The sequence below is a fragment of the Engystomops pustulosus genome, chromosome 3, assembly GCF_040894005.1.
Source record: "Engystomops pustulosus chromosome 3, aEngPut4.maternal, whole genome shotgun sequence".
NCBI lineage: Eukaryota > Metazoa > Chordata > Amphibia > Anura > Leptodactylidae > Engystomops > Engystomops pustulosus.
The window spans coordinates 201,037,461-201,063,703 of NC_092413.1; the positions used below are offsets into that span (position 1 = coordinate 201,037,461).

Sequence of the window (26,243 nt, forward strand, 5' to 3'; positions counted from 1 at the left end):
GTTGTCTTCTGCCATGTCATTGGGGTCAAATATTTATTTAGAGTCCAGGCCCACTGTAGGATCCTCTGGTACTCTAGTTGGACAGTCCGACACTCAACCATGATGTCCATCTTGCTACTACAGTAGCACCAATTTTTGCATGTAAAAGGAAACAGATCAACCATTTGCATTTCGGTCTCATAATCTAATTCAGATCTAACCTCAGACACACATTAGGGCTAATTTAACCCTTTCAGGACCTGGCCCTTTTTTGTTTTTTCATTTTCATTTTTTACTCCCCATGATCAAAAATCCATAACTTTTTTATTTTTCCATGTACAGAGCTGTGTGACGGCTTATTTTCTGCGTAACAAATTGCACTTCATAGAGATGGTATTGAATATTCCATGCCGTGTACTAGGAAGCGGGAAAAAAATTCCAAATGCAGTGAAATTGGTAAAAAAATGCATTTGTGCCGCCTTCTTGTGGGCTTGGATCTTACGGATTTCACTGTGCACCCCAAATGACATGTCTACTTTATTCTTTGGGTCGGTACGATTACGGGGATACCAAATTTGTATAGGTTTTATAATGTTTTCATACATTTAAAAAAATTAAAACCTCCTGTACAAAAATTTTTTGGGGGATTTTGCCATCTTCTGGCGCTAATAACTTTTTTATACTTTGGTGTACTGAGCTGTGGGTGGTGTCGTTTTTTGCGGATTTTGATGACGTTTACAATGTTATCAATTTTAGGACTGTACGACCTTGTGATCACTTTTTATTGAATTTTTTAATTTTTTTAAATGACAAAAAAAGTGCCATTTTCGAATTTGGGCGCGATTTTCCGTTACGGTATTAAACGCAGTGAAAAACTGTTATCATATTTTGATAGATCGGGCATTTTCGGACGCGGCGATACCTGATGTGTTTATGATTTTTACTGTTTATTTATATTTATATCAGTTCTAGGGAAAGGGGGGTGATTTGAGTTTTTAGGGTTTTTTATTATAATTTTTTTTTTTTTAACTTTTTTTTATTTTTATTTTTAGTACTTTTCAGACTCCCTAGGGTACTTTAACCCTAGGGGGTCTGCACGATCCTATCATATACTGCCATACTACAGTATGGCAGTATATGGGGATTTTACTCCTCATACATTACAATGTGCTGATAGCACATTGTAATGCATGGGTTAATCAAAAGTAGCCTCGGGTCTTCGCGAGACCCGAGGTTACCATGGCGACGGATCGCCGCTCCCCGATGACGTCACGGGGAGCGGCGATCCTCGAAAAGATGGCGGCGCCCACGCGCCGCCATGCTTTTGAAGCCGCCAGCAGCATTGCCGGCGGCGATCGAGGTGAAAACACCCGCGATCGGTGCTAGCACCGATCGCGGGTGTTACCGGTAAGCCTTTGCTGCAATATGCAGCAAAGACTTACCGGCTATGGAGAGGGCTCAGCGCGTGAGCCCTCTCCATGCACCCGCGGCCGACCCGTGACGTGCTATTACGTCACGGGTCGTGAAAGGGTTAATAGAAAAACAATTGATCCATCAGTACATTTTGGGATTGGCCCTACTACAGATCAGTAAAATTGGATGTCATCGAATGTCACATGTAAATGAGCTAAGAAAGGTCACTTTTTTACCTCAGATGAGTCACTTTAAGAGGCTGGAGGGGGAACCTCACTTCAGACACCTCTGTCTTTGTCATTTTACCTTATGTTTTTGTAATGTGAATGTAAGTGTGTGAGGGAGACAGGATATTAGGTAAATTACCAATATACATCTAGTTCTGCTCTACCTTATTGATATGTAAAGTGAAGCCTCCTGTCTTTTACCTCATCAGCCAGACATTCCTGTTTATAAAATGGCTGCAGATGGAGGGTCATGTGATCTCTAACTGGTGATTGTTCATGGCCCTCTATCTTCCGCCATTTTATGGTCAGAAATGTCTGTCTGATGAGGTAAAAGACAGGAGGCTTCACTTTACATATCAATAAGGCGGAGCAGAACTATTACTAGATGTATATTGGTAAACAACCTAATATCCTGCCCCCCTCCACACGTATACACACATTACAAAAAACATGAGGTAAAGTGGACAACCCCTTTAACACCATTTGTACAGGAGCATGTGCATTTTGTAATATAGTACACAATACTGTACAATATTCTGTTTATTGAATCACATTTTGGATATATCACCAGTTACCACATCTCTGCGGACCCTTAGTCACCTGGTACCACAAGGTGACAACCCCTATGGGAGTCATTTCCTGTTGTCACTTAAAAAATAGAGAAATGACTGAATAACAAGTGTAACGCCAGGTGATGGCCGCTCATAGAGCTGAACTTCCTGTTGATGGAACGTGTCTGAATTTTGGTCTCACAAGCGGAGAACATCAACATGAGCGTGATTATCCAGGCATGTGTCCTCCTGGACCAGACCATGTTGTGGCCTACACTGTTTACATGCCTGTGGGCCATAAGTTAGGGACAAGTGGGCCAGGAAATTCCATTCCCTCTTCCTACAAAGTTTGTTTTGCTGATGAGGAAGTTGTTTGGGTGTTCCCACCATTAGTCTTTATTTGCAATCACCTACTGAAGACTTGACCACTAATTCTGATGTGTTTGATCAACTGACTACCCCCTGGGGGTCTTGTTTTAGGGCAATGGTGTAAACCTCACCCTTGTCCCTTTCCCTTTGTCCTTTCCATTCTCCACAGATTTGTGTTTTCAGCACCAGCAAACTACCGTATGTATATGGCAAGAGCTGGTTTGTATATTGGAATGGCTACTAATATATACATAACAATGAGCCGTGGTGGGTTGTCCGTGAGGTTTCACCTAGGACATAACATGTGGTTAGAGGAGCTAAGGTGGGACATGTTATGTGTAGATAGATTGATGTGACAACCAGGTTGAGAAGCTGAACATGAATGAGGAACAGTTGTAACAATTGTAAACCCAAGTTATATATTAAAATATAGTCCTTCTGGAAAAGTTTTTGAAATGTTTTCTCTGACTTTAAGAATAGGTTGACCTATTATCGTTTTGACCTATTTCGTTTTGACCTCTCTCGTTAATCAATACTGTATCTCGTAATCTATAGACAGCTCTAGAAAATTATATTTATGGACATATATTCTAAGTTCTCCTGTTCTTCACCCTTCGAACTCATCGAGGAGATTCGGAATTTCTCAGCTGGATGTCCACAACTTCCTGCTTGCCCAAGAGTGTTAAGGAATGAGCAAAAAATTTGGCGAGTTACTGAGGTGAAAAATTTTAGTAGGAGGGGGTAGGACTAGAAAAAGGACCAAGTTATGCGGTTGAGATGGAGTATAAAAAGTTATAACTAGCTAAAATATTCTTGGATTGACAGAAACTATAAAAAAAAAACCTAATTCACAAAAACAGGATCTTTCCCAGACATGACCTATAGGCCCTGATCGGTTTCCAAATTCCTCCATGGTTCTACCGTAATTTTAGATTTCGCCATGCCCAAGCCGCTGATACATATGTTATTTGGGGGTTATAGTGTTTGGTCTATGGTCACCTAATGAGCTTATTATCCTGCCAAACAAGCATCCAAGCTCATATCCCATTTAATTCGGATCAGCTGAACCCGATTGTGAAAGAAAAACAAATTGACAGGTACCAAACCCAGTCAGTAACACCTGCAATTGGTGCTGGCACCGATTCCAGGTATTAACTGTTTAAATTTCGCTGGTAAAGTCGCCAGCGCCATTTATATTACATGTGGCCACATGTTCAGGCACAATTTTTGACCTGCCACAATTTTTGGGGCGGGGGTTGCCACTCCTGATGATGTCATTAGAAATCGACACTCCTCTCCAAAATGGTGGTGCCCTGCGACGATGGAAGATCAATACCGCCACACACGGCTGTAGGTAATTTAAATGCTGCTGGCTATTTTGCGGAGGCATTTAAAGAGTTAACCGTAGGGGGGGTTTAAGCTTTGGGGTTTCTGTATCCTGTATTGGGGTTAAACTTTGCAGTCTGGGTCCATTCAATGCTACCTGCAGCACAATGATAATTTTCCCCCAATGTATTGTATTCTCATTCGTAGGATTAACATATTCTTCCAAAAAAATAAAATAAAAAACATTCTGGTAGGTTTCTCTTTAAGAGGAAAAATTCTTTAAAAGAATGTAAATTTTACTAGCAGCCGAAAAAAACACTGCCTCGCTGAATGCCAGTAGCAGATGAATGTGACATTTGGAAAGTCTGGTAAGTGTAACTTGATTACAGAGACAAAAGCCGGGGAAGCGCGGGCCAAACAGCAGAAGCCACTGGCCGCGTGTATGAAAGCTTTACAATATAATCAGCTCACTGTTATCCCCTATGTAGGAAAAAAAAAACCTCTCCTAACCCAAGCGCATGACACCAGGAGAAAAGAAATACTTGAGTAAATATTAACACAGGAACTATCAAGTGCTGAGCTTTTACATTACACAGTGTTACATCAGAAACTGCACCGAGCCTTTCCGGAGACATGTGTCCTTACATTTGCATCACTTTTTACTATGCAAAAAGAAGTCATAATGATGCATAGAATAAAACAAAAATAGAAAAACATAATTTTAAAAAAACCTACATCATAAAAATAAATAAATAAATAGGCGTTCAGGTATCTGACTCTCCTTTGTTACTGCTTATATGATGAATTACACATATGTTTAAAGATTCACAAATGACTTTTTACAATCAGACCCAGGAGGGGTAAAAAATTATTTAGCACGGTGCTTAGCTCTGATATACAGAGTTTTAGGCTTTTTTAAATTTTTTTGCAGTGTCCATTAATCTGATCGCGTACTAGAAAAGTCAACTTTGAAGTCAATGGGACAGATTTATCAGAGCTTTTATACCTGAAATCTGACGCAATTCCTGGCGCGCACCTTATGCCACCTCCATGGGAAGTGGGCATATATGAGCAGCGTGATAGTTCACTGGTTAGCACTACAGCCTTGCAGCACTGGTGTCCTGGGTTCAAATCCCATCCAGGTCAACATCTGCAAAGAGTTTGTATGTTCTCTCCATGTTTGCGTGGGTTTCCTCTGGTTTCCTCCCACACTCCAATACATACTGGTAGGTTGATTAGACAGTGAACCCCATGGGGACAGGGACTGATTTGGCAGCTCTGTGCAGCGCTGCGTAATGTGTGTGTGCTATATAAATAAAGGAAATATTATTATTATAGAGGGGTGTAAAGGGGGAGCGGACCAGGTCTAGGCGTTCTTGCCCAGCACCTACGCACTGCCTATAGCCTGTACCTGCTCTGGCATAGAACTGTGTGCCGGCACAGCTCAGCTGCCCAGAGGATTTACCAGTAGGCCAGATAAATCGCCGGATGCCTTGGGGGCGGGTATAATATCACACTTAGCGCCAGCGTATGATAAATCTCCCCCAATCAAATAGATGAAATTGGGATGTCAGACGAGTCAATTTTTCGCTAAGGGTGCTGCCACACGTTGCATTTTTGGACCGTTTTTAAATGGTCTGAAAACGCGTGCGTTTTTAAATGGATGTATTTTTGCAAGCTTGCCGATGCGTTTGGCTGGTTTTAATCCGTTTCACAGTTGCCTACACTTCTTGAAATGAAGACAAATAGGTTCAAAGCGGCCAAACGGATGGTAAACATTCAAAAACGCATGCGTTTTTTGAACGGACTGAAGAGCGCGCGTTAAAAACGGTCCAAGAACGCTACATGTAGCAGCTGGGAGCTGCTGAAAAGTCGGAGCTTCGAGCTGTGTAAATGTGTCAAAACCCAGATCACACAAGGGCTACCAAAATGGAAACTCAACTAGGATAGAATTAGAACAGAAATCTGCCCAAAATTGCTTTCAAATTGGATGATTTTCACTGATCATCTGAATATCAGATTTTACACTTAGTTCGTGGCCAATTAGTCCTAGTAGTGACGTCATGTAGACGTGTGCACCTGCTCCAGCCTAATACAGGCCGCAGCCTGAGGCTGGAGGTGACATCACTGACTGGCTAGGGTTACATGCCAATCTTGACCCCTTTTATTGTACTAGTTGTTAAAGTGTCTAAAAACTTGTCTTAAACTCATTGATTAATGTGGGGCAGGGCACAAAATAAGATTCTGAAGTTTTTTTGTTGCAAAAGAATTTTGTTCTTAAAGTAGATTGATACATCTGCCCCACTATGTAGGGATCATTCCAAAAGGTCAAAGTTTTCTTGTCAAATGGGTGTAGCCCAACCTTAAAGGGGTTGTACCAAACTTAAAAAGGTTCCTCCTATCCACCGGATTATAGATAACTAGGTGATCAGTGAGGGTGTGACTGCTGGGACCCCCACTGATCACGAGAACAAAACCCCACCATACGGAGAATAGGACCCCCAGGAATCATGAGAAAGGGATCCCCATCTATCAGGAGAAGGGGGATCCAGTTCTCACTAATGGATGGAGCATGTGTCCCGCTGCTATGGCAGTGTTTTAAATGACTCTGCACAGCGCTTACACAGTGAATGGTAGTGATGGATATACCTGAGCGCTATACTGAGCAATCTCAAGCTCCCATTGAAATGAGAACGGGACTCCCATTCTCCAGATTGTTTGGAGTAAAGTTCTTGTGATCGGTTGATGTTTCCATCAGTCGGACCCTCTCCGATCACTTAGTTATCCCCTATCCTGTAAATAGATGAAAACGTCCTAAACTGAGGCAACCCCTTTGTGGGTATACTGTAGCTGTCTTTAATATAGGGCACTGTGAGCCTATAATGGGGAGTTGTGTATACATGAGATTTTTAGTAAATTATATATACAGTATATATAGAATAGAAATGTTTTGGATGTGTTTGCCCACTTTTCAGGTAACTGTGCAATTATGATATATATAAGGTGATACATATTTGTATACAGTATGTATATATATATATATATATATATATACGTTCTTTGGGGTATAATTAGATATAGTACACATACAGGTTTATGTTGTGTGAGTGTATATATACATGTGTGTGTAGATGTCTATATGGAAAGAGGGAAACGAGTGTGTGTATATATATATATATATATATATATATATATATATATACACTGTGATGCCTGCACCCGTCTGATCAACACGTTAAGTGTGCTGCTTGTATTTTCCTATCGTATATATACAGGGAGATATGTGTCTCTGTGTGTATATATATAGATCTACAGATCTAAGTGATATATACATGTGTGTGTATAGGGGGAGAGATATTTTTCCGTATTATATATGTACATCCAGACATACTTGTCTCTCTCTCTATATATATACATATAGGTATATGTTGTGTTCAGATCTATGTGAATTCTATGTATATATATATATACTGTACATACAGAGACACGTATCTCTTTCTATAAGTCTACTATGTTGTGTGTATATGTGTTCATAGACTTGTGTACTGTACATATAAGTGTATCTGTGAGTGTATTTATATATATATAGACATCTATACACACATGTATATATAGCATACAGTTCTATATGTATACCTTTATACAATTGCTGATACTTTATCCAGACCCCCCTTGCGCACTACTTCCCCTCTACCTAGAAAGCTTCCCCCCCTTCGGGCCGGTCACCGCATCACCTGAGCCTGCTCACCCCCCGCGGAGGGATACGGCTTTTTAATGCTCTATTTCCTTTAGCTCCACGATTAGAATGAGATCTGTGCGGCTCTGATGGGCGGGAAAAAAAAAAAGCTCCCTAATGACTGACATGTCCATCAGCCAATCAGGATAGATCGGCTCGGCAGAAAGGGGCGGAGCCGCTCGCCATTGTTCCGCTGCTCCCGGCCAGCGGCTGACATTGAGTAGTGAGACAGTGCACGGGGCGCACACACCGCACACACACCGCTACCGGCCGGACCCGTACGTGCTGCACCCAGGAAGATGATGTCCTGCTGAAAGGGATCGGCCTGAGCCATCCCTTCCGCTCTCCCTCCTACCTCCGCTCCAGACTACGGGGAGACTGCACAGACTACTAGCGCGCACTGCAAGGCGATCATCTCCCATCCCCGACACAAAGCACCGAGCACCCAGCGAGCTGCCCTGTCCTTGATTGAACTTTCCTCTGCAGGGCTCATCTTTGCCCATTGTTCACCATCTGATGTGCCACCTCCGCTTGGTGCATGCCTGCTTCACCCAGGACACCCTAGCACCTCCATTGCCCGGGCTCCACACGCCATCTACAGTCAACTTCCCTCTCCAGAAGCTCATGTGGCAGGAGAAACCCTCAGAAGAACATTGCAAGATCCTTATTTTTCTCTCCGGATCCATATTTTTGCTAAGGAATTCTACCCAGTAAAGATTTCAACCTCTATTTTTTTTAAGGATTTGCACAAGAACTGGATACAACCTTCAGTTCCCCCTCAACCAACCAACGACGTTCTAGATCTCTCAACGTTCTAGATCACCCAACTGTAAGCACCTCCATAGAAGCTAGGATCTAGCTGCCTTACCCCCCCAACAAGTCAGACCGATTTTTCTTCCACTCGGGACCTATTTGCAATTGCACAACCCATTTGGGATAAATCTACCCCCCTCCAACCCAAAAATAGAAGCACATCCTCACCCCAACTAGCCTTGGATTTGGCTGCTCTTTCATACTCATGAACTTACAAAGGTCGAACCCTATATCGATCACAAGGTATGGGAGATCTCGGAATAAGAACCAGGATTTTGAAGAGTTGTCATCTATAAGGTGCACAGAACCCAGCCAGAGCTTCAGCCCAAATCTTGGCTCCCCAAGCCCCCCAGAGACTCCCAACTCGTCGCATTGCGTTTCCTGCATCGGGAAATACTTATTGTTGGAGCCTCTGGAGGGAGACCACGTTTTCCGAGCGGTGCATCTGCATAGTGGAGAGGAGCTGCTCTGTAAGGTACATGCTGCTTCTATGTCTAAATCTGCCCTTTAATACACCGGCATCCCTTTAATAATCTAGGTGACCTGGAACAGGGGTCAGCACTTGGGAGTTGTTGTAGTTTTTGCCACAGCTTTGAGGACTATCCCTTTAAGTAGGAGTCTGCAGGTGTGCACATAACTTCTCTGCTTTGATCTGTGGACACAAAGCCCCTTTATACGGGTACCTGGTGGCACCTAAGCACCAGATCAAATAAGCCATTGTAGGTGCGGGCATCACTCGGTACCCTTTGATACTTTTTTTTTTTTTACGCCCCATTATTGCTGTGTCTGCAGTATTTGTAACCCACCTAAGCAAATCCCCCTCTCTGTATCCCCTGAGCTTATGTCATTCATCCTCCATTCATTGTCTGCCTCCCTCCATTCATTCATTCATAAACAATGGGGCCGGGAGTGATGTAATTGCAAACTGTAGACGGCCACCTCGTTCCCTATGGAGGATAATATGAGGCTTTCAATGGGATACTTTGTCAGGTTTATAGGGGTAGGGGGGGGGGCTATTGGGGATCGCTCGCCCCTCGGGTATGAGTCACGCTTTACCCCTGTTTATGAATGCTGTTCATTCTCCTGCTAAAAGTTTACTGAAATTCCGACCCTTGAATTGCATAAGGCGCCCAGGGAGCGCAGTCTCAGCCTAATGCAAAGTGCAACTTTCTGCTGACATCCCCCAATTATGTTGCGTCTTGTAGTTGTAACATTGTGATTTATATAGAATGGACACTATTATACAATATCTGCTCGCCTGCACCTTGTAACGGGTGCAAAGTTGAGGCTACAAGATGGATATTTATTATCTATTGCCGCCATATAGTACTCACGTACGGGGTCAAATTAGTTCTTGCAGGAGAACGTGCCTTTTTTTTTCCTTTTTGTGTGAGCATGTACCTGCAACATTAATTTTTACCTTTTATTATAGATCCATAGTGTGTGCCGCCATATGGTGCCTTCTATATACTCCCTTGCTGTGCTATTCCTATAACATGCGTTTCACTATTACATGGGGTGTATAGTATCAACATGACTGTATGTTGCTTTTTTTTCCCCTCCTATTACCGCCATATAGCGCTCATGCATATTACAGGACAATAACGGACAATATAGGATGAACATTTTCTTGTGCAAAATCATAGAATACATTTTTTTTATAGACTCTCTGCTATATTCTTATGGATCCATAGCATGCTGCCATATGGTACTTGCACCTTATATTCCCCTATAACTATTTCTGTGCTTCTGTACAAGCTATGGGGCATAATATTGTGGGTACGTACAACATTGATGGATTATTATTAATAATAATAATAATAATATTTCTACTACCGCCATTCGGTGCTGAGTAAGAAGTATTTTTAGGTCAAACCATTTCTTGCAGAGCCTTACACTTTAGATAATGGATTCATATTATGCTGCCATATGGTGGCACCATCTATGCCTCTAATAATAATCTTTATTTAGTGCCGTTATTTAGTAGCGCTTTACTGTTTGAGGTTGATATTTACAAATAAGACATAAGACTGTAAACATAGTCCTATGGAACAATAGGAGTGAGGGGCCTGCTCGAAAGAGATTAGTCGATGATGAGGGGGGGGGGGGGGCAAGAGTTATAACCCTATAGTGTGCAGTAATATAGTAGCATAGGGATCCATAGTATGGATTGTATATGTAACATTAGTGGCTTGTTTGTATCTACTTGTATAGTTACACATCTGAGTAGTTGTATGGCTGGGGCAATGCAGTGCTGACTCCATATGGTTCTCCAGACTCCAAATTTCTCCAACTTCCAGTCCACGTGACTCTTGTGTCTGCTGCCACTCTCTTGTCTCAATCCTTTGTCTCTTCCTCCCCCCTTCTCTTTGCAGGTTTTCGATATCCGCTGCTACCAGGAGTCTTTGGCGCCCTGTTTTTGTCTACCTGTACACAGCAACATTAACCAAATAGCTGAGATCCTCCTCGGAGAGACTAAAGCCTACGTGTTCTTTGAGAGAAGCCATGGGGACATGCATTCTTTTGTTCGTACCTGCAAAAAGCTCAAAGAGGAAGAAGCAGCCAGACTGTTCTACCAGATCGTGTCGGCCGTAGCGCACTGTCACGACGGCGGCGTGGTGCTGCGAGATCTCAAGCTTCGAAAATTCGTCTTCAACGATGAAGAACGGTAAGATGATGCAAGAATGTGTGGGGGGTTTTATGGATGTAGCAGTGCTGAATGTGCTGCTTTTGTCATGGCTCCCAGGTGGCAAACACATGCGGCTGTGACCTGCGAGCCCCAGCTCTTCTATGTATCTAACTATACAGTGTATCTAAATATTTACTGGTTTGTATTTTGTTTGGAATCTTTATTATTTAGAATCTTGGAAACATTGTTTCATTCACGCTAAGTATTATCAAACTATATCCTCACTAGAGTAGGAAAGTGCCCTAACCTGAAGAGCTTACAATCTAATTATTAGGAAGGGTAGACAGAACTGCATTCTGGTAGCTTCAATGTACTTTTTATAGTCTATAGTAAGTTGAGGTTCCCATAGGACTTTGCAGGCTGTAGACAATGTATGTGCTGGCTGGAATGTATGGAATGTGGGTAGTAAATGGGTCCAACCATAGGTTACATAGTATGTGAGAGGTGACGTCTTCCCACGGGATGAATTTCTTTACCTTCTCCAGCAATGTTTGAGTTTAGTTTTAGTGATTTTTGGCCAAAATATGTGAAGTTTGCAGAATTGCATAATAAAGTATCTTTATTTTGTACAAATATCCCTTGCACATAATAATCTTTATATAGCTCCGTCCTATTCAATAGCGCTTTACAAATCACAGGGGACGTATACAAATGTAATATTACATCAGAGTTCAAACTGCCACATGGAACAATAGGAGTGAAGGTCCGGCTTGAAAGAGCTTACAGTCTATGAGGATGAGGGGGTGACACAAGAGCTTACAGTCTATGAGGATGAGGGGGTGACACAAGAGCTTACAGTCTATGAGGATCAGGGTGTGATACAAGAGCTTACAGCCTATGAGGATGAGGGGGTGACACAAGAGCTTACAGCCTATGAGGATGAGGGGGTGACACAAGAGCTTACAGCCTATGAGGATGAGGGGGTGACACAAGAGCTTACAGCCTATGAGGATGAGGGGGTGACACAAGAGCTTACAGCCTATGAGGATGAGGGGGTGACACAAGAGCTTACAGCCTATGAGGATGAGGGGGTGACACAAGAGCTTACAGCCTATGAGGATGAGGGGGTGACACAAGAGCTTACAGCCTATGAGGATGAGGGGGTGACACAAGAGCTTACAGCCTATGAGGATGAGGGGGTGACACAAGAGCTTACAGCCTATGAGGATGAGGGGGTGACACAAGAGCTTACAGCCTATGAGGATGAGGGGGTGACACAAGAGCTTACAGCCTATGAGGATGAGGGGGTGACACAAGAGCTTACAGCCTATGAGGATGAGGGGGTGACACAAGAGCTTACAGCCTATGAGGATGAGGGGGTGACGCAAGAGAAAAACAGGTTTCTTGGTATGCGGGTTTTAAAATCTAATGGGAGAGGAGAAAATCTTGGCAATTTTCTGGAGACGCATAATTCAGGTAAATCTTTCTCTGTACTGTGTATGTGCACCCACAGGTTCCCTACAGAGGGCTAATACTAGGGGGTAATGGAGTAACAGTTGCGTTGAGGACTTGAAGCTTAAGGATGTCCATATGCCGGTCTCGCATAAGATGCCACCTATATTCTAAACTAGTTGGAGCCCAATTACAGGTTTTGCTATGGGTTTCAAATTGTGCCTCTGGTACCGACCCAGTCTACCTGGGATCTATATGGATCTGCATGCAGATTTCATGGAACTTCTTCTCTCCCATTGTGAGATTTGCCGCAGAATTCCATATCCAGAGGCTTCCATGCTACAACCTGCAGTAGATTTTCCGCATCCAAAACCGTTTTGAATATTCGCTACAATGAACGCATGGAGATGTAGCAGAGTTAGAGTAGCTTCTATGAACAATTCATAATTTTACCTATTTTATTTATTTTTTTTAATTATATGGGACTGCATATGAACCTCTTATATCACACTCATTATGTAGTGCAGCCCTATAGAGCTTCCGGTACTCGGCTGTGCTGCATCGGTAAGTGTATGGGATCACGCATATCGCCTCCCTGGTATGAAGCTCCTGCCATCTCTTACAAATAATCCATTTTCTCCTCCGTCTTGTCTCCTTTCCCCCTGAGTACGGCACATGAAGCGTGCGCGCAGACCTGAGCGAATGATTACAGTAATGGCCTATTTAGTCGCGTTTGAAGATTTGACCTTTGTGGTTAAATATTCTCTGTGTGATACGGTGGGAATATAATGGTACAGTGTATCCGTGGCTGGGAAGGAGCGGTGTCACTGCTGATATGTCTGCAGCACAGAGCAAAACATCCATGACCAGAATGTGTAGGGCAGAGGCTTAGGCCTAAGCTAGAAGACCCCATAAATGGGGCTGGGGGAGGTCTATATAATGGTTAGGCGCCATGGGGGAAGGGCAACCAATCAGTTTTGCTACTTACCCAACTTTCCTTTATTCCTGAGTGACTTAATTTGCCTGATCACAACTATCTTCCATGTTGCTGAAGAAGGCAACAAATACAGGGCTTGATTGGTTCTTCTGCATTTGGTACGACAGGTTGGTCTATCAGGACTAAGGGTATAATTGGAGGATCCCCCACTTAAGCCCCATCTTCAGTGTGCCAGTATGGAGGGTAGCGCCCAACAATCTGTTATATAGTGCACTGATGGTCATTGACTGGACCTTGATACATAAAATTTTAGGCCTTGCCAACAAGTACCCGCATAATCCTGTGATTCCCACAATGTTAGTTACTTTCCGAAGATGATCTACATTCTACCTCAATTTATTGTTGATGAGATTCCTTGATTACAAGTGGAAAACCTGGCAGCAAATATTGACTTTCCCTACAGCACTCCCGCAGGTGAAACAAAGCATTACACCATTCTTGGATGATGGTCAAAAATATTACTGTTATATAGTGGCAGGGCTGCTCCTCCAGAGTGGTATCATGGTTGGGGGGGGGGGGTAAAAAGAAGTTGGTCACCTATAAAGGATGCAATGGAACCTCTTACAACCTTAACCACACCTGCTTTCTGGGGACTCCCGTTTTCTCTAATCTTTATGTATATAAGGACTCTTTTCGGTGCGACTTAAGACGTTTCATAATAAAATCAGTTCTGGCTAAAAGATGATGGTTCTGCTGATGGTATTGAAGTCCATTTAAAAAAAAAAAAAAATTCTCCCTAAGTTGATACTTTGAAATCGGATTTCTTTAAACTTTATGACCCGTATAAATTTTCATAGAATAACTGAGATTTTGTAACTTGTTCCTTCACCCTTGAATATTTCCTGAACTATTTCTAGCCCTTAATATTTATCCTAGTATTTCAGGCCAGCCTTGTATGGTCTTGTTGTATCACATCGCTGCTCAGTGTGTAGCAACAGTGACCAGGAATGACTCCCTTGTAGTTTATCTTATGTCATAACTGCATAATCCATTCTAAAGGCATCTGGAAAGACATGGGGGGACGTGTAGGAGAACAATGGCTGGAGAAATCTACTGTTATAAAAGGCAGGATGGAGGTTAACGGAAGCTGACCTTCCACCTGTTTGACCAGTTTGAAAGACCCACATCAAATTCTAAAAAGATTCTTTTGATGGCTTCAAGAGCCAGGTCTCCTGTCCATCTCAAATATGCAAATAACTTAACATTATGTAGGTTTTCTCTTCCATTTGGCTCCAGATTTTGGTTCATTCTTCTTTGTCACAATTTTTCGTCTTCTATTCTTGACCATCCATTGTTTCATATTATTGGATCCTTTTGAGATGCCATCACAGGAGGTTCTCCTATATAATTTTGCATATGTTGAACTCCTGTAAAGCCAGTAGAGGTGCTGACTCTGGATCTTAGTCACGCCACCAATTTTGGTCATGGTCTAGGCCAGTGATGGCGAACCTTTTAGAGATCGAGTGCCCAAAATGAGACCCAAAAGACACTAGCTTTTCCCAAAGTGCCAATACGGCAATTTAGGCAGTAACAATCTTATTGCTACCAGAATCTTTGAGCTCCAATCCGACCCTGTCCACACCTTTTCACTCTTCGGATAGGACCAGGAAGCACAGGATGGGTCACTTTAAAATAGCAGAGCACTACTTGGACTGCCTGAGACTGCAGGAAGGTGCCATGTCTGGCACACTCTGTGCCTGGGAGACAGCCCGTGTGCCCACAGAGAGGTCTCTGAGTGCCATCTCTGGCACCAGTGCCATAGGTTCGCCACCACTGGTCTAGGCCAATGCCATTGGAGATTTGGGTGTATTGTGTAGTAAGATGTTCTCCATATCTTTGCCTCTTGGGAAACTCATATCATAAGACAAGACAATGATGTAAATACTTGTACCCCAAGTGTCTTGCCAGACCTCCACATGCATCTTTCTCTCCACTCATGTCTATTGGAGTTCAATTATTAATACTAAACAAAAGTTGATATTACTGATTTATGAATATAATGTAAGGGCTACAGTGAAGACTGAATTGCACAAGCGGAAGGTGGGTAGCTGTGTAAATCTGAATAAGTTTGCTAATATATGTCATCCTGGGCTGGTGGGAACCCTGGGACATCCCCTATAGACATTGCCATGGTTCTCCTTAGTGTCTTTCACGGGAATTGCTCTTTATACTTGGTTGCAATGTTTTGCTATGGTGATGGATCGTATACTCCATTGTGTCCGGGGCGCTCGGTGTGAAGCCAGCTCCATCTAATGAGTTCTCTCCTCTGGATTCCTTTGCCTTTTAACAATGGCTTTCTTGTGTCATTTTATGGCAGTCAGCTGATTTACTTTTGGTAGTCCTGACCCCCGTGACCTCGGTCATATTGAATAGAGCACAAACAGGGCTGGAGGAAATTGTTAATCAGCTTTAGCAGAGAGTACAATGTAATCTGGGTTACATAAAATATGATGATGTGTCAGCAGCGCTGGGCCTGCTTCCTGCTGCCACTAAAGTTCTGGATGGAGCGTTTGTCGCCATTGGATCTGTGTACAAACACGTTGAATGGGTCTTTAAACCGCTCGATTGTCCTCCGCAGCCTGTGGGTGGCCGGCCGGGCCCCGCTCCCACATGGGAAGCTCATGTGCTTACAACAAAAGTGTCTGCTCTCATAGTTTCCTATAGAACATTCCATAGAGAAGAGTTAAAGTGCATCCACATGGGAAGGGAATGTTCCATGAAAAATCCGTAGTAGAATATAATAGTAGCCCTATAGATGGGGGCAAAACTGCAGACCGTGTCCAATAGTGTTGACTAAACATGCGGAAAGTCGAAAATTTAAGTTTCAAATTCCAGTGCAGCCACCTTATCTGGGTTACAGGGGTTGTATCCTCACACTGCTGTGCCCCTGGCTATCTGCATTTAACTGCTCCACAGAGTCTACTCTCAATACTAATTTATCAATGTTATGCTTCACCATCGCCTGTGCCAGCACAAAGGTTGTAAAAGGGTTAAATGCACAGTTGAGGGCACAGCAGTGTGAGGACAGGCTCCTCGTAGAGATGAGCGAATTGATTCGTAGAATTGGTACAAACCTGACAATTTTAAGGTATTGAATTTTTTAATCCAATCTTTTCCATTTTGCTTCTGAAGATAAACGATGTCTAACCAATCCGCAAAGGTTTAAAGGGAACCTGTCATCAGAAATTGGCCTAATAAACAACTAGAAGTGAGATGTAAGTTGGATTTAAAAAAAAATCGGGGAGGAGGAGAGTTTAGAGGCATGGAGAGCTTGACTTCAGTGTTAAGCGCCTCCTTCCATGTAACTGACATCATGCGCCGGACTTCTGGAGATCTGATCAAAGATGTTCCTGGACAAAGGCCTTCAATTACAGTGAAGGAGGTCGTTCTAAGTCAGGGAAAGCTTGACTTCAGTGTTAAAGTCTCCGCCGCTTTGACTTCATAAAACCATTTTACATCTCACTTTAAATTTTATCTGGTTGATGCCACTACACCAGCCATTAAAAAAAAAAACATGATCTAGAAGCTGCTCAGCTGCTTGACAACCTACTGCTAGTGGTTTATTAGGCCAATTTCTGATAATAGGTTCCCTTTAATAATTCTCATCTTAGTCCCTGGTACTCTTAATCTAAAAAAATCTTGGAAGCTTTTTTTTTTTTTTTTTGCTGTTTGTTTTCCTGCTACCTAGCACTGTGTGCATCTTATTTTGCTGCTGACAGATTCCCTAGTCTTATCCACAAGCAGTGCATTAATTTTGGATGCAAAAATTTTCCACGTGATCATTTAAAAATGAAATAAAGGCCAATCTCTGCAATCAAACCCCATCATTATGGAAACGGTTGTTGATCTGCCGCAGAATCCATACTCCCTAGCAGTCCCCTGACGCTCCCATCCTGACACTTCCATGGTCCCCCACTGATTTGTCTCTTGGCCTGTAGCGGGGGACCATGGAAACATCACCATGATGGTGCCTGGGGACTACTAGGCCAGAAGATTACTTATTTTGTTTCTTTGTCTGAGAAAACTACAGCAAAGCAACCAACTTTGAGAATTGCCGTAAATCTGATGCTTGTGAGAGTCTACAGTAATATATATTTTTGTACTGTTTGATGAATCGTGACAAGGGTAACATTTTGCACAAAGGTTCTTCTGTAAAGGAACACAAGTAAATTAGAACCTTCAAGTTCCTTCATCCGGTTCACATGACTGTGTTTGAGATGGTCATACTTTTAAATTTATTAGTTTTTGGTGGTGAAACCTCAAACTTCCCTTAGAAATGTGTTCATCCTTATATTTTTGAGGATATAATGGATAATGCCCGTGATGGTTGTCCGTTCCATAATAATAGTCTGCAATAGCTTTGCCCCATAGCTTTTTGGTGAGTCACAGCCACCTTTCAAACATAAGCTAACCTCAAGTACCGTATTTTTCGGGGGAAAAGGTGCACCATCAATAAGTGTCTGCTAAAACGTCTAGGTTCATATATAAGGCGCACCGGATTATAAGCATGAATGACCAGCAGGTGGCAGACCTGTGCACAGTACAAGGCAGCAGTTGTCTGTAAGTACGGTTCATATAGAAGGAGCACTGGAGTATAAGGCGCACCTTTGATTTCTGAGAAAATCAAAGAATTTTTTTGTGCGCCTTATAGTCAGAAAAAATACGGTAGATACATTATCTACCCAGTTACTTATGAAACAAATGTCTCTGATTTTCGTGTTTTGGGTTTTTTAAATTTTAGTTTTTAATGTCTTTATTGTATTTCATTTTTTCTACTTTGGTGATTCTCTAAATTCTGCTTATCTTGGTTAAATTCTTCCCTTTGGGATATATATTTTTTTTTTCCCCTCCTGCTTGGATCATCAAGAAGTCCATCTTTAAATGGAGACTATATTAATGCTCCATTCAGATGCCTTCCGGGGTTGTTTTGCGCTCCCCTCTCCTCCCTACATCATCCCCGTGATGATTTACTTATATATCTGTTCTGCTGAGTACACGTTTCATCATATTGGAGGAGTCGTCTCCACTACAGTGTTTATGAATAATAATAATAATAAAAAAAAAGCTTCACGAAGGGATGGGTGTGGGGGGGGGGGGGGGTTATTGGCAGCCCCCGGAGGATATGATGGATCCTGTCCCATCAGCACATTCCTATATGAGCAATGTGTAAATTTGACCATTGCTCAGCATTCTGTGTGACATGTTGAGCTGTGCATAGAAAACCTTCAGACCTCGGGCCTACATATTGGTGGCTACCGGTCAGATCTTCTATCATGTCTACAGCAAATATTAATTAAAAATATATAGATTTATATTATTTCTATAATATTACATCAAGATAATGTTCATGGCTGAACAAAAGCCTAATCTCTGCGATAATCTGCAACAACGTGCTAGATGAGCATGAACTGGTGCTCAGTAGGGTTAGGACTGTAAGGACTACCGGACCGTACCACACCGGCCTTGTCATATTGTAATTTGTTTCTCTCACCACTCTAGGGAAATACAGTAAACCTGGTAATATTTAGAGGTATTGTGACGTCTGTAGGAAAGATTTTTCCATTGGTAATGTTAGGCCTTGTTTACAAACTCATTACAACATCTGAGAAGAGATCTGCCTAATGCCATAACTATAAACATATATGTTTACTTAATGCTAGGTAAACGCGATAATGCATGTCTTTTGTTAACACATTAGTTAACTGTTGCGTTTTGTAAACACATGTTAAGCTTATGTGATTAGGCAAGACTCCTCGCCTCATTTGTCGTAAGGAGTTTCAAAAGGCAACATGTAAATGCTCCCTAACAACTGGTTGGGAAAGTAAATTCAACTCCTTTCCAATTTAGGACCCTTGTTCGTTGGGGAAACTGGGAAAGGTGTCTCTTAGTGTTATCAAGTTTCCTACAAAACTTTTGTTTTTTTATTTGTGGGGTGATTGGGAGACTCTTGGATCCCTTCAAGGGAGTTGTGCCGAGTTTAGAAGTTATATCCCTCATCATACCCAGCCCTCCAAAAGAGATGGATCGGTCCATCTCGTTTCGGTTGAAGGAACCCTACTTCTTGTGAGCGTTGTCTAAAAGTTCTCTCCCGTTCTGTGGATTAGAGTTGAACTGATCAACTTTGCCGAACCCCTTTTAACAGAGTTTCTCATGGTGAAATTAAACGGCTCTCCTGGCATTTAGATTTATATGGCCGTCTACTGCCACCTACGACAGGTCCGAAGATGATGTCATCCGTTTTTATAATGTGTTACTGAAACAAGTAAGTTGCGTCTGTGATGTCATCCACCATCTACCATTACAGCCTCGTAGGCTTGTGGTTTCTTTTATTGAAGGTGAATAGTTCATCATTTGTTCTAATTTCACACCTACTATAGTTAATTGGGTGCTTCCAGTCAAGTCTGGAAACCAGCCAGGGGCGAGACAAATACCTCTGGAGATTTATAGCTGGCGCCTGTTCCCTGGACTTGATTCATTTTTATTTTTTAAGGTTTACGAATATCTACCTGGGTCTAGTTGTTGTACATTTTTGACTGCTTTGTGGAGTCTCATTTGAATACCACATTTATCATTGCGTCTAAAAATATCTCAAGTGGTGTTACTATATCTTGGGGGACACGTGAACTTTTAGGTGTTGCCAGCTCGATCATAGTAAAGGACACCAGCGTCTACAACAGGGTTATCTTGGTGGCATTTTAACATGGCATTCTAGTCCTTACCATATCTTTGACACATGACACCAGGGTGCTACCTATATCACAAATGTCTCCAATATCGGCTCCCTATGGTAGGCACTCATTAGAAGCGGAATTAGTAGGTGGTCTTAATTGGCAAAGTCTCCCTGAGGACTTGCTCCTTGACCCAAGTGGAATGTATGACAGTGATTTGCGCACAGTTTGCTGTTGGTGTGAAATATAAATAAATGGAGAGGAGCAAAACCCAAACTTTTAAGTCTGGAGTTCGGGTTTGTCCCGTGTGTGACCAGGACATATTTGTGGCCGTGCAACCAATCCGGCAAAATGCTAGCCCTTGCTACGAACAATAGATGCAATTGGCCAGTTCAGGTCCACTCATCTATTTCCAAATAAAAATCCCCCAACCCTTCTCCATTGTGAACCAAAGGTTTCCCAAAATTGGTCAAAATCTTTGACCGATCATTTATGTAATTTAATGTCTTTTTTTTTTTATTGAATGTCTGCTCTTATTTGGATGCCCTTGACGAGTAGGGAACTGTGGAGGCACTAGAGGAAAATTTAGTAATAAAGGGCAGTCTGAAAATGGAGCATAAGGACTTCCTTTTAAAGGGATTGCTTTGTTGACTTCAAGAGAAGGTGTATTGACCCCCTGTGATGGGGTTTTCCACTTCACAGTTGTAAGTACAGGGTGTATTATCCATGTCTACATTATTAGTGTTGTCCTCACTTGCTTTTTGTTGATGTAGAACCCCGTTTCCTCCACCGGCTGACATTTTTTTTTTTTCATTTTCTCATTGTGATAAATATTGTTTGACTTTGAAGGACTGAAAATATGCCGAGGCATTACCAGGTCTTTAGAGATGAAGCTGAATACAAAATGTTTTCCATTACCAGTGAGGGAAAACCACAGAAGTACAGCAGTAATTCTTAGAGACGGAATCTACGTCTTGGTTTCCTTGGAAACAAGAAGGGAAATCCGTGAAAATAATTCTGCTAAGATTTCTCTCTTCGAGATGTCTCCTTCAATCTTGCTCTTCTTCTGGGAAATGTTGTGTAGGGGCTTCTAGAAGAGGGGGTTCGTTGTAATGCCGTGCACATTTCCCGAACCTCCTATTTAATTTGGTAAATAACTTTAGATTAGTATCTGAGCTTGAAGTGTGTTCCCCCGATATCTAAAGGGGGGGGGGGGGGTAGGTGGAGCTGGGGAAATGCGTAAACCAATGTGTTGATCTGTGAAATAGTTTTCCAACATTTTTAATTGATGGAGTTGTTTTTGTTACTCTACAACAGTCCATAGAGCGTTGAATGCCGCAATTCAATTTCCCATCAAAGTGCCTTTGTCTTGCATGGGGATCCCTGTCTGTTACCATGGAGACAAAGATGCGTTTCCTGTTTCTAAGTGCCATGGCTGCCTCTGATTTAAGCACTGCGGTTTCATTCACCACTAATGGGGAAACATTCACAGGCTCAATTGCTTCCTCTTTTGACATTCTCATGACTTCGGCACTACTAGGAAATCTAATCGGTCATCCTATTGATCCGAGTGTATCCCCCCAATAAACGGAGATGAGAGATGCCCTCTATAAAGGACAAACATGTTTATACATATATGCCGTCGTCAACTAGTTGGGTTCTCAAGGGCTTCTTCATGATTGAATCCATCCATCTTGTTACTAGTTGCTCTCCTCGAAGCATCATCGTCTTGTCTTGCCGTCTCTTGGGTATTTTTCTAATATCAGTGGAGCCAAGCCTAGTAACAAGTGTAGTAAAGTTAAATATAGTTGAACCTGTTTGTATTGTTAATCTATGAAGCAGAAGCTTCATCTCCAGAATGTAGATATCCTTGGATGATCAAATCTTAATTTGTATTATGTTACCAAGGACCATTTTTAGACTGTTCAACCATTTGACATTCTTATCGCTCCCCCCCCCCCCTCATGGACCTCCGTAGTTTCCCAGCTCTTACCGTAAATAATCCTTATCTATATTGGTGTTAAATGCTTTTCTTGTGAGTTTGTCCTTGTTATAGTTACTCTCTTTTGGGGCAATTTTTAGAGTATTTTATTAGTCGATACTTCTGATTTATAAGTTGTTGTCCATCTTCAAAACTGAACGTAGACTTTAATATGAACGTTTAGCGGTAGAGGTTTGATCTCCAAAACATTTTCTCTCAAGCCAAGATGTATGCTAAGGAAAGGTTGGCCAAATCAGAAGTCAATTTTACTTTTGCGACTCGTTTTGTTTCGTACAAAGTCTCTTTGAAATTTGCATTTTCTCAAGTTCTGTTTTTTTTTTGTGTTTTCAGGACTAAGGTGAAATTGGAAAGCCTGGAAGACGCCTATGTTCTATCAGGAGGTGATGACTCTCTCTCAGACAAACATGGTTGTCCAGCTTACGTGAGCCCAGAAATCCTCAACACAAGTGGCAGCTATTCTGGCAAAGCTGCCGACGTTTGGAGTCTTGGTGTCATGCTCTACACCATGTTGGTTGGACGTTACCCATTTCATGACATTGAGCCTAGCTCCTTGTTCAGTAAAATTCGTCGTGGGCAGTTCAACATTCCAGAGACTTTATCCCCAAAGGCAAAATGCCTTATACGTAGCATACTTCGTCGGGATCCAACAGAAAGGCTCACATCTCAAGAAATTCTAGACCATCCTTGGTTTTCCACAGATTTCAACGCATTGAATTCAGGATATGGTGCTAAGGAAGTGTCAGATCAACTGGTGCCTGATGTCAATATGGATGAGGAAACGGACCCTTTTTTTAACTGAGCACAAGACTTTCCTTTTTCGGTACTTGAGGTGACCATGGCCACATGAAGGAGTACTTCCGGACCTTAGTATTCAAAATCTGTATTGGCCCAAGGCTGGTAGCTGGTAAAAAAGGCTCCACTTGGGCTTCTTGGTTTTGAGAAGACAAGTCTGCAAGGAACTACCCTACACATGTAGCATTAAGGCTGCTATACAGTTAGTCTTTTATTTTATAAATGTGTTTTATGTTTTTTGTTTTTAACTAGCATGGATTAAAAAAAGTGTAGCTTCACCCTGTACGGAGCCAAGGAGACTGCACAAGCCAATTCCAGTGCAGCTTTGTCACTCCTGTTTTAATAGTAATTTTGTCAATTTTTTTCTTTTGCCACGCACATCCTGGCATCGCACTGTTAGAAATTTTTTTTTTTTTTTTTTTCTTGTGCCATTGTTCAGGGAAGATACAATTGGCTTTATCATTTTTTATTTTTTTTTTTTTAATATTGTGCCAAATTGGTGCAGTAAGATGAAAACAAAAAAATAAATAAACCTAGTTGGATGCACTGACATAAAGTGGGTGCTAGATTGTTTTACATTTTTTTTTTTTTTTTTTTTTTTTTTCCCTATTTTATCTGCCCCCCCCCCTTTTTTTTTTTCTTTCCTTGGTCTAATAATAAACTACTTAATATTCCCGTCAGGAAATGACATTTTAATGCTTTCTTTCCCTTAAGGGGAAGTAATTCATTTAACAAGCTGTTCTGTTTTCTGTTGGATGGGTTTTTCTACAGGAAGCTGTAATAACGCCGACTCCTCGATGCATTAGCGCTAGGCTTGTGGCAGACAATATTACCTTTTGGAAACGAAACAAAATAAACAGGGTTTTTTTTTTTTTTTGGTTTTTTTTTTTTTTTTCCCCCCCCTGGCTTCCACAAATGCCACCTTGCACTTATAGCCAGGAGTATACATATATATCTATGAGATAAGCTGCAGAGCCATTGCTATGGGATGGCCTAGTAATAACCCCCCTCATAATCCTAATTTTTTTTGTTGTTTTTTCTTTCACTTTGGGAGAGTTTATTTTCAATAACATTTCAAAGGAAATAGTTTTATAAGCTTATGACTATCCACTAAGGTCTCCCCTCGAAGCCCCCCCCCCTCCCCGTTCCTTCCCATCACCCCTGCACGGACATGCATTAAGTGCACCTTCTGTATTGTCAAGAATTTTTTTTTAATTTATTTTGATGAAAATGTCACAGTAGTGATGTATTAAGCCAGTACTTCAATTAAATTACGGGTTGACTTACAATGACATATTACATGCTGTACTTTTAACACTTCCTTTTTTTTTTTTTAATTTCCTGTGTGTATTTTGGCACTTTTTTTTATTTGAATTTTTTTTTTTTTTTTTAATGGCTTGTATTGACTATAACAGGCATTTCCCTACCCTCACCACCTCCTGTATTGCTATATAATAAAATATAAGCCTAAATATTTGTGTTTTTCCCTCCTGCTCCCCCCCCCCCCCAGTACCTCAGTTGTTCCGATTTTTAACCTGCTTGTATCTGTTTTGTGAAATGGTCAAGTTTTTTGGGTAGGTACATGTAGACTCTCTAAAGTATGTAAATGTTACTTGAATTTGTGCTTAATTGTAGTATGTGGCATGTGTGTACAGCTACTTGGCATTCGAATTCTGGGAAACAGTTTGCCTGCCCCCTGTGGGAAGATTTTATAATTCCCCCCCCCCCCCCCCCCCTCCACCCTTGGATTATTTTTTTAAGGACTATATATTCTAATATTCTTGACTTCAAAAAAATGACAAATCTGCAGCTGACCTTGGTTCTATTTTGGTAACTATCGTTAAAGGAGTAGTAATAAATACTCAAGATGGTGCTGAGACGGAAGGAATTAGAAATTATTATTTTTTTTTTTTTATTTTACTTTTTTTAACCTCTTTTATTGCCCATAAGACCCATTTTTATTTTTCCTCCCCTTAGTAAGATGAGAGACTGGTGATAAAACGTGCATGGTGGGGTGTTACTGCCTCTGGTGCTTTGAATGTTATGTATTTGGTTTTAATGTTTTTGTCTTAATCTCTTCAATAAATTGTGCATATTTAACTAAAATACTTTCTCAAGTTTTTACTTTTTTCTATATTTTGCTATTTTGTACAATACTGTTTGGAAATGGGTTCAGAAGTGGTAGTGGAAGGCAAGAACTACTAAAAGTTCCTACAAACTTAAAGGAAATCGGCCATCAAAATCCACCATGATAAACCAGGGACATTACTCATAGATCCAGACATTGGGACTGTGGTAATCTTCTTATATTTGTTATTCATGACTTCCTTCTAAAATCAACTTTTAAAATTACACTAATGAGCCAGAAGGGCTATGGGCGTGTTACAGAAGCTTCACAAACTATTGTTACATTGTGGAGCAGCACGTTTCTCTTTCGCACCCTCACTGGGAGGGGGGGGGGGGAGTGCTCCTTTAGAATGCAACAGCCTGTGAATCTTTGATAATATGCCCATAGCTCATTCGTATAATTTTAAAAGTTGATTTTAGAAGGAAGGAAGCCATGAATGACAAATATAAGTAGTGTCTGGATCTTTCAGTATGTCTCCCTGGTTTATAATAATAAATCTTTTTATATAGTGCCGTCAAATTCCGTAGCACTTTACAAATCATCATGATGGATTCTGATTTCTTTAAGAGAAAAGTTGGCAAACATTCCTAAGAACTCTATAACCAGAGGAAGTTTGATCCATTTTGCTCACTGTAAAAGTTTAAAATTGTTGTTTTCCAAGCAGAGGTTGACAGTTGGATCAAGTTTATTAGGGACTGTGGCCTGGCCCCTCCACCAATCTGTAAGAAGGATTTGGTGCATAGAGAATTGAACAGGAAGCAGATGGCTCCAATCCCTTTGTAGTGGCTGAGCCATGCCAGTGCAGCTCAGCTTTAACTAGTAGAGGATGATCTACAGTAACATAGTTTGGCCACTACATATTGAACGGAGCTATCTGCTCCCTGTTAAAATTCACCGTACATTGACTACTGAAAGGAGCTAATTGGCTTGGGTGACAGCTGTCGGGACCCCACAAATAGCTTGTCGCGTGCCTGCTGCTTCTTTGCTCTAGTGTGGTTTGTGCTATAGCAGCGATTATTGGGATATTGTGAATTTTACCTGAATTTCGACAAGTAAACATAATTAAAAGGGATATTCCAGGATCTTTACAGTGAAGAGGCCGATACATGGGGGTACTAAATAATGGCTGACCTGCTGTATCATAGTGCAGCACAAATGGAG

At 41.6% G+C, this 26,243-nt stretch overlaps 1 protein-coding gene across 1 annotated transcript; it reads left to right on the forward strand.

The window, feature by feature from the left end:
* Positions 1-7,811: 7,811 nt before the first annotated feature.
* On the forward strand, positions 7,812-23,335 carry TRIB2 (tribbles pseudokinase 2). The gene is made up of 3 exons (XM_072143603.1): positions 7,812-8,889; positions 10,790-11,082; positions 22,493-23,335. The coding sequence occupies exons 1-3, from the start codon at positions 8,620-8,622 to the stop codon at positions 22,959-22,961; spliced, it is 1,032 nt and encodes a 343-aa protein (XP_071999704.1). The 5' UTR covers positions 7,812-8,619; the 3' UTR covers positions 22,962-23,335.
* The last annotated feature ends 2,908 nt before the right edge of the window (positions 23,336-26,243 follow it).